Below are 13523 nucleotides of genomic sequence, written 5' to 3'. Positions count from 1 at the left end.
ACCACCGCCTTTTTGGCAGAATCCTGGCTGAATCATAGCTCCCGTAAGTCAAGGCGTGTTTCCAACAAAATTATTACGAATGCCTGTCTTAACAGAGCAAATAAATTTGATTGTTTTGCTGAAAGTTCGGCAAAGATGTCGGCGTTTTTTTAATATAAAAGCAAATTTCATCTAGTTTGCCATTGACCAGGTTAGATTGTTCTTTTCTGGCTGGAAAGTTGCGTAATTTCTGCCAATACCACCCTGGCACGTGACATTTTAATGTATATCGGTAGCGACATATTTAATTTTTGGTGAAATACTTTGCGGCGTTCTGCTAAAATTTTGGAAGAGACTTCGCCGTTTTCATTTCAAAAATTCAAACACCAAGTTAAGTACATCAACAGGTGGTATGCTCAAGCCACAGCAGTTACTTGGGGTCATGTTAGTAGTCTTGTGCGTTGTTGACGAATTCTGGTTTCGTACAGCGAAAATGCACACCAACGATGATCTTAAAAAAATGATTACATTGTTAAATACAGTATGTGCGTTAAATTAGTTATGTTTGTCGATCGTGTGACCTCAGCTCTAGGTGGTCTAAACCTAGTTCCCAGAAACAACATACAGTTTTATTGGGCCTATTTGGCTTTTATCTTTACAATACTGTTCATAAACGCAAAATATTAAGTTCCGATAAAAACAACGTAATGCATGGATTAAAAATCTCAAACGTTTCTATTTCAGAGAGTCAAAGTCTATGCTTTTCGTTTGGCTAATTGGCTTATTCACGAATATCAACTGACTTGACTCGAATCATTTCTACCTAAAGACTAGAGTCTAGTCTAGTCACTAGACATAGTAAGTATTATTTGTGCAGCTCTACATCACTATCTAGCGGGTATGTGTTTTAACAAAGAGGGTGCATGAGGGAATCGGGGACAAAAATTTGTTTTTGTTGAATCTTTCCTTGCAGGGAAGGATCACTCACAAAGCACTATTAGGTTTAACTATTTAACTTATTCTTTTTTGTTTTGCATATTTAACTATCTAACTATTGTTTTATTTAGTAGTTAAAATAGTCATTAGTTAGTGAACCTGCAAAATAAACCGACTGCCGCCTTGACCTGGTAACATAAATAACAAAATTAGCTAACACTATTTTCAAAAGCCAAAATGTAATTAAATCAAAATAAAAGAAGAACTATTTTTATTTTATGTTTATGGTAAAGTCAAAATTAAACAAAAACTAGATTCAAAGAAGAATCCATTTAAAACTAAATTAAATACATAAAAATATATGAAATATATATACAAAAATGATTATTTTTTTAAAACTCAGCAGGCTGTTTTCAACCTCAGACAAACTTATAGAACAACTTTTGTGAATCAGTTGGCGAATTTTACTTCAGCTAAAGTCACTTCATTTCATGTTTGTTAATGTGAAGTCATAATGGACTTTCAAATCCATCCACGTGGTACGACACCGCATTTATAGTTAACTTCAGGCACAAAAATGAATGAAGTAATCAATAAAACAAAATAGCTAAATTTGATTTCAACTGGAATTTGTTTCTAGTTTAAAGTGAATGTAGATACAAGGCATGTTCATATTTCTATTGAAATTAACAAACTAGTTAAAACATTACCTTGAATTTAGTCGGATTAACGGAAATTGTCTCTCGACTATAAAAAACAGTTTCATGAATGTATTCAGAAATATTTTGTTACCATGATTTTTTTGTGTACGATAGTCATACATTTGTACGCGTCCACAATTTTATTTAGCTCCGCTTTGATTTATATTTATAATATTGTTCAGCTAAACGTATGTATAATTAAATTGATGTCTCTGTGTGTATCAGTGTTTTTCCACAACGTTTGTCGGCAAAATTTTGTCGGCATTTCTGTGTTATAAATTTATTTAAATTAATTTTACATGCATCAATTTTACAGCAAAAAGCCACATAGTTATAATAAACTGCGATCTTCATTTAACTTATCCATTGATATTGCATTGCGAGTTAGTGCCAAGTTGAAGGTCACTTTCCTGTCAACTAAATACAAAAACGCTCTGAACATATTAGTTTCAGACAATAACTTGTATGACCCAAGTCTAGACAAATGTCCGATAACTGCAATGATTGTTCCGTAGCTACGGTAAATCCAACAATGTGTTCCATCATAGACTACTATAAATTATAAAAGTCTATAATATTCTATAATCCCAGTATATAAGCCCAGGGTAATCCCCCCACGTCATAATTCCAGGCCAGATGTTGGTTTTTAAAGCAAAGTAACCAAGACTTAGCATAGGTGACATGAATTTCTGTATTCAAACATAAATAACTTAAATGGTAAAAACATGCACTGATAAACAATATATGGCTTGAAACCAAATAACCTAGCACCTGGAACACCAGCTATAAGTAGCTGGCACACCAGTTACAGCTGAAGAGCTTTGCAAAAAGCTTTCGAAAACCTGTGGAGTTCGGTATAAAATTTGGCAATACACAAATAGTAAAATAATGATGATGTTATACGATGGTGTAGATTGTAGTGTCTTACAAAAGGGAAAATAGTCAGGAGATCTGCACCAGACAATTTTTTAAACCTTTAAATATATGCCACAACAAAATAGTAAGACTAAGTGCCTCTAGTGACAAATATACCAAATTAAAAACTCTTTACATATAGTCAAAAATATATCCTATATATTTCCCAAATCTATCAATTACAGACAGGTACAGTTATGCTTCACCAATTACTACATTCAATACTACACCAGTTCTATTCCCCATATATTCAACAACTATTTTTGTGAAATAGAAATTACAAACAGAACATCAATACCAGATCATCACAAGACAAACTATTTTTGCTCTGAACCAAAACCGAAAAAGGCCAAAGGAGCTTAATATTTAAAGATGCCAAAGTTTGAAATAAATTGTAAAATAAGTTGAAAAATCACAACTTTCTGTAAAATGCTTTTCTATAAAATTCAGATCTGAACTTATTTCTGTGTTCTAACGTTGTCAGTAGGCTAAGGATAGGTCGCAGAGTAGCAACAGTGGTGCAGCAGAAGAAATACAGCAAGTTATTAAAATGACAAAATCATTCTATCAAAGGTTGTATTTCAAAATTAATTACTGATTTCAAAAGGAGAGTGGCTTTTGTATAGTTTGCTTGGTTAGACGATTACAGTTGGCCTTAATAGTTTTGGCTACTGTTGTTGATGAAGAATCGACGGTGAAAGACTTTTTGAAACTTTACTGACATCTTGGCCTCCCGTGTCCAGCCGAGAGCTTTCTTTTCGTCTTTCCCTTTGGACTGAAACGCTAGGAACTCTGCTGTTACACAAAAGCTATTTTCAACGCTATTTAGACCCCAACAGCATAATTCACAAATGTGTAAAGTTTTTCACGTTAACTAAACAGATAAGTTTAATGCCTAAACTAATTGATAGAAACAGTTACAGGTATTACTAAAAAGTTTTCACTTCTGAAAAGCTTCAACGAAAAAACGAACAGCTTGTCTTACTTTTGCTGAGTAGTTGATAACACACTTCTCGACGTGTTCTTACTGGGGCGGAAAATTATGACGTAACATCGGATACAAAATAAGCAAATAAGCACTGTCAATGCACTCAGACTCAAACAGATTGATAAAGTAGCAACCTAAAAGGAAGTGTTCGGTTCAGTGATTCTTCAATGATCTAGGCCTAAAACAGAATTCGACAAAATACCTTCAACGAAATCACAGATGAGTTTGTCGCAAAAATTGGCAGAAAGGCCACCCAAATGACGCAGGTTGCATACATTGTAAAGCCTAAATGACAAAATCAATTGTCAGCAAAAAGTTTTGAAGTGACGGCTTTCAAACCACCGATTTACTGTTGACAGTAAATTACAAAAAGCAGCCTCCGAAGTAGTTGAAAGAACACAATAATCTGTCAATAATATTTTTTTTCAGCGAACCTATGTACTGAGTTTCATTGAAGCCTGTTGGTGCCTTGCGATTAATAGTTGCCAGAATGGTGCAAGCTATGATGAGCAGCGACGGATAAGCGAGTCCGATAAGCACCAACAAGTCACCAGCATCATTGCAGGCTAGAAAGGATTTTACAGGAGCAGAAAAGAAAGTAGTCGGAGTGGGAAGATCAAAAAGAAACCAAACCGACAATATCATCACTTGTAAGAGAATCAAAATGAAACAGGTCAGGATCTGGTACTTTGGAAGAAGAAACGCTTTCACCTATGACAGGGAAAAAACTGGGATATTTCAAAACTGTATTAAAACTTTTGGAGTCTTTTTAGAACTTGATTAAAGAGATAGACTGCTTTTACTTAGGTAATAATGAGTTATTATTATTTAATATAGTCAAAGATAATATCGAAGAAGAAAGAAAAAATTTGAAAAAGCTGAAACTCTCAAGGCAGTAAAACCAGTTTCCTTATTTCAAATGCAAACCGAAATTTGAAAAAGTGTCCTTACCTGTGAGGAGAGCATTTTCTTAGCTTGAAATATAATCACAACTCGAATGGTTTTAGTCAGGATTCCAGCGTACATGAGCGTGGGTCCACACGCCAGTAGGATCCTTGACACTGAACACGACACCTTTGACGCCCTTGTGGCCAACACGAAACTGTTTACGAAACACAAGAGGGCACCAAAGAGCACAACCGCGCACAATTCCTGCGTAATACAAAATAGCTCCCTTGGATCACACTCATAGCCTGTATGTCGTGTTGTGGTTTTGTGTGAAAACTTACAACACAGAATATTTAACTTTTCTAGAATAGCTTATTCCATAAATCCAGAATTTCGGTTTCTCTATTATACAATACAGTAGCTTGGAAGTTAAAGATTCAAACTCCAGCGGTGCCTTCAACTTTACAACTGATTTACAACGTTATTAAAGATTTTTTGTTACAAGTGTAAAACGGTAGTTATCAAACTGACATGTTGCAAGTTAATGCATGACGTGCGAAAATCAACACGTAGTTTTATGAAATTAAAAACGACCGTGTGTGAAAATTAAAGCATTTAATTACGAAATAAAATCGTTTCCTAGAAAAAAAAGGAAAATTGGATACAAGTTCTTTGAGATTTCGTTCTTAAAAATCCGTTATTGAAGAACGTGCATCCCTAACTGTAGTGTGAAGCAAGTTAAGTATTCGTATACGTACACACACACACATATATATAGGCTATATATATATATATATAGATAAATAGATACACATTATTCACTGTATTAATGTTTTCAGAAACATTTCATTTATAAGTATTTGGCAAAAAAAACTTAAATAATAATAATAATTATTAATCTATAGTTAATCGTTCACCTTGCCAGATGCTTTTACTATCGGTGTATCTCTGTGTACAAAGAAGATTATGCCAACAACAATCGTGACAATGACCCCGAATGACGCAATCGATAATGATGCAATACTATACGAATCACTGTACTTCACGTAGCTTAAACAAAACCAACAGAATTGAAACGAATTCAATCAAAATAAAAGAAAAAGGTAAAATGGTAGCACGGTATCATAATCTTTATTCTCGGATTGGGGGAAGTCCGCGCACGACTAAAACTCGGCGATTGTTCTTCACCCCTCAAGCCCAGGTCAAACTCCGCTTGTTTTTGTGCAAGTTCGGAAGGATAAAAACTTTTTATTTGGAGTTTTCTTTCTTTTTATTTTTCCCGGGTTCGGGATTGTTTATCAAAACCACTGAGCAGAAGCCTCATTCATACCTTGCTCAAAAGTTTTACAAAGACAGCACAACTGGGAATCGAACCTGGTTCGCAATTGTGCAACACATTTACGATTGTCCTTTAATTTATCGTGATCACTGTAATATTCTAAGTCACAACTAGCTGTGTTAAAAGTAACTGTAATTGTATTTTATTGTATATCTATTGCATTTCTATATTGCTGTTATAATCATATTGTTACGTCACTCACAAATAAAAGTAACATAGAGAAAAAAATAACGTTACTCGTTCTTAAGCGGTTGACAGCTGGTCCGATCTATCGTTGGTGTCTCTCCACGGGAACAGTCGAGACATTCAGTGCCGTTCGAACCAACGTATTGGTTGGCCGAACACGTTTGACAATGCCAACAGCAAATCTGGAGTTGAAATTGATAAATGAGGCTTTTACTCACCATTCAGAGCACGAAAGAGAGGGAGCTCTTCTTCAGAATGGTGAAAAAATAGCTCCACCAAGCATGCCGGCTTATTATAGGTTCGAAATCGCTCAAGCATAACCATTTTTTCTTTCGTATTCTAAATGGTGAGTAAAAGGCTCCACCGAAATTAATACAAGTAAAAACATAAGAGTACAATAAAATTTTGCAAGTTATACACAATTTTGCTGAACATCTCACTGAGGTTTCAATCTTCCTGGCTTGACCAACCTGGCATGGAGCACTGCAGATCGAATTTATTTGCTCTAAAATGACTGGTTCTTCATACCACACGATTTCTGGACAAAAAGGGTTGCTGCTATTGGTTAAAGAATCTTAACGCCATAAACATCTCATTACATGAACCAACGGGCATCACTGAAAAAAGTGATAAGCTTCAGGGTAATTCCCGTTCAACCTGTACTCACTGTTAATATCAAATAAACCAATGGTTTTCCAGGAATCGAGCGAAAATTCTGCGTCAGAACTTGAAATATTCTGGTAGGTTCGTATGTCGTAGATGGCCGGCCCGTCTTGGTTTTGATCGAAGGTGAAATTATCCCCGTTGATGCCTGGCATGGAACATATAGGAGTTATATGTGATGAAGAAAGCGCTGCGGTTGTCAACTTTGCGATCTTTATAACGCTGCTGCTGTTGATTGGTATTCGCGCACACTGTATGGCATGCTATGTTGTTTGCATGCCAAAGACGTTGTAGCGTTCACCACCCTGTCTATTAAATAACGGTAGGACACCATGTCATTTACCAATAAAGTAATATCAAGTTAGCCGCAATCACGGATCAGGAACAGCTCAACAACATATATATCTAGCGTAATGTCCTTTCGTTGCGCTATACACGAAATGACACATAATCATTATGACTCATTATTCTTAAAAGTCAAACGACTTCAATTAACTTGTGACTGGAACTTAATGACTTTGCTTACGACTGTGTTGCACACTGTGTACATTATGATATAATAAAGTTACTTTAGTGTGAGTTCAAATAGTATTTATCTATACTTATGCAGTGCATTAAAGTTAAGTTTCTCTGGTTTGACCTGTAAACGAGATGTTTTTCATTATCTCAGCTATGGCTTCCGCGAGTTGGGCAGTCCCGGCCTTTTCTGCCACTGCCGAACACAGGCCACTGGCGCGGCCACATATTCGAAGCAGGTAGATTTGTAAAGATTTTGCAATCGCCAGAACGGCCTCCGCCACACTCTACAAAAGTTACTGAAAATGGTGATGAATTGACTTTTTCGAACATCTCAGAGAGTTATAACAAATAAAGAAATGCAAATCTTGTCGCAATCACACATTATCACTAACAACTTTTAACCACGTTATCTGTTGACCTGTCATATGTTTTTCTACACGTTTTAGGCAAAACAAAAAAAACGTTTTATGAGTGTCCACGCGCATAAATATCACCAAATAAACAAAACAAAACCAAGCGAAGAAAATTCACCTGCATAAAACTGAGCGAAACATATTTATCCGGGTTGAGCCTGTCGTGGTCTTGGCAAGCACGTGATACGCCGGTATCGTTGTTCAGCAAATCTGTTTGAAAAAGTCGAATTTTTAAAAGTTTCTGAATAACTTAGATAAAAAAAGTTGTTGAAATGATGAACTTAGAGTTCCTATTAAAAGAAAAAGACACTTTGTGTGCCCAAATGAAGCACCTTGTATGACGCAACGGTGACGTAAGGCGAGGTATTCGGGAAACCACGGGTTTCTTGGGTTGACTGTTCCGTTTTTAAAGAGGTGTTGCCCCAACGTAAGATTAACCATGTAGGGTTTAAGAGATGGAATCACATTGGTCTTTGGGGCAAACGCTATTGAACCTGAATAAAGAAAAAAATTGAAATCGTAAAATGTCAAAGTCATTGTCATCTCTTTCATTCAACTTAATTCAATTTTAGGATTTTTTCAGAGTAGTTTATAACAATTTTCAAGGCAATTTAACAAATCCACAAGAAGTCTGTTTTGTAAAAACTTATATTTCATTCCTCACTATGAAGTGGAAAGCATAAAGATGCCGCTTAATTTCTTGTGAGGAATTCACAGAAATTTTCTCACCGGCCAAAGTTTCTCTGTAATCAAAATCCGTCGCCCCTGTTGGTATTAAACTTGTCCAAGCGTCGGAACCTATCCATGTAAAATACCCACGGATCTCCAGGTTTCTGTGTGCGGCGATGAGCAGCTTCTCGGCATCTTCTTGCTTCGAGAAAACGACCACAGCTACGAAGAAAAAATCACGCGGATGAGTCTAGGGGATTCCCCAGAAACTCGGCTCTATCCGGCATGGAGTTCCATCACCTCTGGCGCGCTTTGTTTGGAATAATTCTTTCACAATTTCTTCAAAGTCTTCTTTAATCGGATTTCTTGGAATGGCAAGGGAAACTGCCACACAAATGCCTCTCTTTATTGCAGCATTTTCCACTTCTAAAATAGAATGTGTTAATTTGTCTAAATAGATGGAATGTTTTTGGCTTCATTTTATAAAAATAAGTTTTAGTAACACTATATACCACGTATAGATTACAAAATCTTGTTTCCTAACTTTGCTAGTAATGCAAACACATTATTTGAAATAAAATTGATTTTTAGAATGATTTAAAATGGAAAACATAGAAAATGTGCAAATAGGTATTAATCTCAGAGGTAAATAACCTCTGTATCCACGAATGCCATAGGCGTCCTCTTCGTACACGATTGAGATGTAATTCCAGTTTCTCTCAGCAACGAACGCGACCATCGCTGAAGCCTGGTAAGCGTCAGAAGGGACGGTCCGGAAGAAATAGGGGAAGCGGGCTTTGTTACTCAGGTCGGGGTGCGTGGAAAATGGACTCACCTTGACACGAGTTTAAGATGTTTCTTTTTCTTTCAAACTTATAATAACTCATACTTTATAGTAAGCTTATGAGTACTTAGGAAATTGGAAAGCTTCCTCTTTGCTATACTCTTCTCACTTACACTTAGCAAATTTAAAACATTATCATGTTGACTATTTATCGTATGATGTGACATCACAATCTTTATCCTCAGACGGAGGAATGAATTAAACTCGGAGATGATTCCTATTCATCGAGTTCTGATTGACACACTTGTTAGCAATTTAGGCCTCGGCAGCAGCAAAATATTCACGAAAAGACAGTGTAGTTCTGCGATAAACCTGAGGAACTTTCAAGATTTGCAAAAGACTGGTGGTTTGGGTTGACACAGCACTTGACAGAGCTCCAATAACACCAGCAAATAACTTGCTGGATGTAGCAGCGTGAGCTTGTGTTCCAGAAAAGTATTGCCACAAAGTGTCGACAACCTGCCAAGAATAAGCTCTGTAGCAATGACCAGAAATATTCCGACTGAACTTCACTTGGGATGTCATGGCAACATGGTTGTCTGCAAGTTACTATACCTGCAATAAAGCATGAGTGTCAACGTCACAGGTATCCACAATCACACTTCCGAGTTTTACCCCGGGTAGAAACTCCTTGTCTGAATTGATCTGTAAAAACATGTTCGTCTCTCGAATTTAAGTAGCCTATTCATCTATGATAAGTTAGACTTAAATTTACTTGCTAGGTCTAAATAGTAAATCCCATGATTCAAAATCATTCTACCAATGTTGCTCATTTAACTAACCACAGCTTAAATTCATTACCATGTCAATCACCATGTTCACGGTTTCAATCGCCTGCACACCGACGCTAATAGGTAAGCCGCAGGTATCATCTTTGCCTCTGGAATGTACCTGCAGAATGCCGCCGATTAGAACATCTCCATCGCGATACTGAACCATGCTGCCTTTTCTTGCCTGAAATATGCGGTTTTGTTTGGTACGTGATGAAACCGAGCTGAAAATGTCGCTTATAATTTCAAAGAATGGTGCGCGTGTGACGTTGTCAAGGGTAATTTTGGGATCAATCAATAAAAAACTTTGCATCAATACCGCTAAGTCTAACCTCATAATCGCTCGACGCTGGAGAGACGTACCTATCGGCAAAAGGAACATTGGGTGCTGTGCCTGCGATGACAAACCAAAACATTAAACATCTTGGAGAGGCGAATACCAACTACTCTACTAATCTAAGCAGCAAGCCTTTGCTTAACGCATAGTCATGAATTTAGCAAGTGCGAACGAGATATTTTAGATTGCATTCGTTAAGCATGCACTGTAAGACATTTTGCTTATATCATAACCTACAGCATGCCGGGCTTTCTTCTAGCAAATGTATTTGCTTTCAGGCTTACCTAGATATAACATCTGAATCATGACAATTGCTGCAATAATACGGCAGTTTGGCCACGTCATAGGCCTACTTGTATCTCAACGCGATAAACATGAAAAGTGACAAAAAATAGTCTTGTCAAGCAAAGTAGCGAAAAGAACCCTTAATAAAATAAGATTTAACTTAAACAAAAAATAGCTTAACATTTTGTTAACTGATACGCCTTTTATAACGTACCTTGAAGCATTTCCTTGAGGCTGAAATGCGTAGGAAAAGGTTTCTGAGTTAGCTATACACTATTCACTATTTTTAGGGTAATGCGTATGACACCCACTTATGGTTTGAAGTGGGCGAACTGAACTATGTCTATATGTCGCTTTTTTACTGCTAGCTACCCACCCACCTAAAGCGTCATTAAAAGCTGGTTGTTACAATCTTTGCGTTGCACCTCAAGCAGGACAAAGAAAACATGTCAACTTTCGTGAAGAGTTTGTAATGAAAGGTGGTATATTTTACCTTAGCCTGTAAGGTTTACCCACTTACACTACAAAGTCTGTTTCCTTGTGTATTACTTAACAGTGAACTTTGATAGACTTCAGCAATAATGACACAGGAATGACTACTGTATAATCTGATTATATTTGAAGCTTCTTTGAACGAATACATCAAGATAGAACACTATAACAGCAACAGCACAGAGACATGTTGCGGCGTTGAACGTACGACTGAAAAGAGACTGAGTAAAACAAAATGCACGGACAAGGGAACAATCGATTACGTCACGCAGTGTTATGCTTCACTGATTCCATAGATGAGAATTCTATGCAGTACACAATTTTATATTACATTAATTGATATATTTATCACAAGTTGAACAAAACCTTTCGGTTAAGTCTCTTCATACAGACGTGTTCCCAGGTCGAGTCAGTTAGTTTCACCGGCTGTATCTATGGCAGCTTATATCTTAATCATGTATACAACATTAAAAGCAAAACGAGCAGAAACAACAACCGGCCTGGCGGCGGTAGTTTTCGAGCCGAAAAATTAAGCCGTGTCATGCCAAACCTCAACGTCACAATGACTGGAACGAATTTGGTAACCGGAACAAATTTAACATGACACCGGTACCCGACTAGGCTAGCGCCAACAGCCAAAACTGAGCTTTGTGAACTGTAGCTTAGCATCTACATTCAACAGTATAAATACAACGAGGGTAAGCTAGCTCAAGCTTATTTAACGCAATATGTTCTTGTTATACAGCAAAATCATTTTCGCATTAATTATAAGTATTAATTTTCTGCCACAAGAAACATTCTATTCATATTTGATACAAATACCTGAGTCATACACATCGTTTTCATATAGTGACGAATCAAGAACTGCCTGCTCTGTCATAATCAAACAATGCATATGCGTTTTTAGCCACCATTTTATGGCAATAAATGCTTAACCACAACATAGGCTATTAGTAAATATATTTGCTCCAGTATACTGATCGACAACTAATCTGAATTAAGGCCAACTTGTTTATGTATTTGCCCTTCACTTTAAATCTGACCGATGGAAACAAACTTAGTATTGTTAGAATCGGGAAGGTTTTCTCTCGTCGGCAATAGAATCAATTATGTCAAACATTTAACCCCGCGCCACCTTCCTAAGCTTAAGACGTAATATCTCGCCACATAGTCTCGCAATTTCAATCACACAACACCGAAAGGCCTGAGTTTCTTTTCGTCTTTATCTGGATACTTTTTGCTTGGTATTCATTGAAATGTATCACTATGTGAAGAGATTGTTAGTTGGATTGTGGCGTTTGATTGACGCCACATTTTTGGGAATTCCCTCTTTTATGACGACCTTACTGAATCCATCATGAGGGTATGAGGTGGTTTTTCGGTGCTATTTTGAAAGGGTTAGGTGGTGATTGTTGTTTAGGTTTTGACATCATTTCTACGTTGTTAAAAAATGGGTATATCTTCGTTAAAATAATATATTTTGGGCTCAAAAAACGTTTTTATTGACTTGTCATGGGGATTTCCCCTAGAAATTAATCACGGATATTTTGAGCTGTTATTCAATAATTAATAACTACAGTACTATAGCCTAGACCTACTGTATTATTAAAATTAAATTGTAATCACATAATAACTTGTGCAATGGTCCTTATGGAAAGTGCGCGCATGCACACACTAATTGTTTCGTCAGCAAGCAGGTGCCAAACTTTTGTGACATTCAAGCTGATTCATAGTAAACAAAACAAGTTTGTTAACCAAAGAATAAGCCTAGGCTAACCGCTGCAGTGCAAAATTTCATGGCTTCCGAACACACAATCTCTTTAAAAACTACTTTCCACTTTACACAAAGGAAATTTTAAGTTTTTGATGGTGGTGATGATGATGGCAAAACAAATTACATTTGCGCATGCCACAATTTTTCGATGATAAGTCACAAATCAAAATATCTGCCAACGGATGTTTAGACAATACACAATTAACTAGTAAATTAAGAACACTGCAATCTGCCCAAATGATTTCAAAGCAGACATATAATAAATGGCGCAGTTTAATTTGCATGCAATGATATAAACTATGTTTCGTACTCGGCAGTGCTGCTGACTAACGTTACTGGCAGTGTTGTAAACTCGAGTCACGGTTTTTGATGACTCAAGTCAAAGTCCAAAATTACTTGGGTCACGTTATGATAATTGTGAGGGCAAGAAAGACAGCTTTTACAGTAACAAAATCGAATACTTTTCTACAAACAATTACAACTCTCTAATAAATATCAACCTGACTAATTTGTAGACAGCAATAACACTATACTCATCGGCTTAATACAACGCATCGTGTGATCTCAGAATAGTTTTTAGGTAAAGTGGCCGACTTCAGTCACAGTTTAAACTGACTCTACTAGCCTCGAATCTCAACTCAAAATGACTTGTTTACATCCATGGCCAAAGCAGTAACCCCTGTTCTTCAGAGGCCTGGTGAACAGTCCCAAAATTGCAGGTAATTCAATAACTTCTGGTTCCAGTGGCAAAATTGTGACTAATTTAAAGTTGTGGGAAGGCTTTTAAGCCTAAGTAGCTGATGGCATATTGTACATAATCAAATA

General features: G+C 36.7%; 1 protein-coding gene across 9 annotated transcripts; it reads right to left on the bottom strand.

Moving 5' to 3' along the window:
• Positions 1-2289: 2289 nt before the first annotated feature.
• On the bottom strand, positions 2290-11272 carry LOC143462952 (metabotropic glutamate receptor 4-like). 9 transcript variants are annotated; one of them, XM_076961273.1, is made up of 21 exons: positions 10647-11272; positions 10432-10571; positions 10143-10204; positions 9842-9994; positions 9596-9685; positions 9353-9499; positions 8851-9031; positions 8497-8622; positions 8257-8418; positions 7860-8021; positions 7646-7737; positions 7236-7398; positions 6600-6743; positions 6373-6470; positions 5984-6114; positions 5325-5457; positions 4471-4671; positions 3954-4230; positions 3722-3804; positions 3517-3653; positions 2290-3326 (listed from the first exon to the last, which is right to left on the bottom strand). In XM_076961273.1, the coding sequence occupies exons 2-21, from the start codon at positions 10490-10492 to the stop codon at positions 3200-3202; spliced, it is 2730 nt and encodes a 909-aa protein (XP_076817388.1). In that variant the 5' UTR covers positions 10493-10571; positions 10647-11272; the 3' UTR covers positions 2290-3199. The 9 variants fall into 9 exon arrangements, with proteins under 9 accessions (XP_076817388.1, XP_076817385.1, XP_076817386.1 ...); XM_076961270.1 differs by having other exon boundaries at positions 10432-10506; XM_076961271.1 differs by having other exon boundaries at positions 2290-3323; positions 10432-10506.
• Between the last annotated feature and the right edge of the window lie 2251 nt (positions 11273-13523).

Source organism: Clavelina lepadiformis, chromosome 6 (genome assembly GCF_947623445.1).
Source record: "Clavelina lepadiformis chromosome 6, kaClaLepa1.1, whole genome shotgun sequence".
Classification (NCBI taxonomy): domain Eukaryota; kingdom Metazoa; phylum Chordata; class Ascidiacea; order Aplousobranchia; family Clavelinidae; genus Clavelina; species Clavelina lepadiformis.
This window is presented reverse-complemented; position numbering and strand designations above follow the sequence as displayed.

Excerpts from the sequence above, each read along its gene's own strand:
- LOC143462952 (XM_076961270.1), bottom strand. Across the intron at positions 8,022-8,256 it reads TTACAGAGAAACTTTGGCCG|GTTCAATAGCGTTTGCCCCA; the intron begins GTGAGAAAATTT and ends TTCTTTATTCAG. Across the intron at positions 7,738-7,859 it reads TCACCGTTGCGTCATACAAG|ATTTGCTGAACAACGATACC; the intron begins GTGCTTCATTTG and ends TTTTTCAAACAG.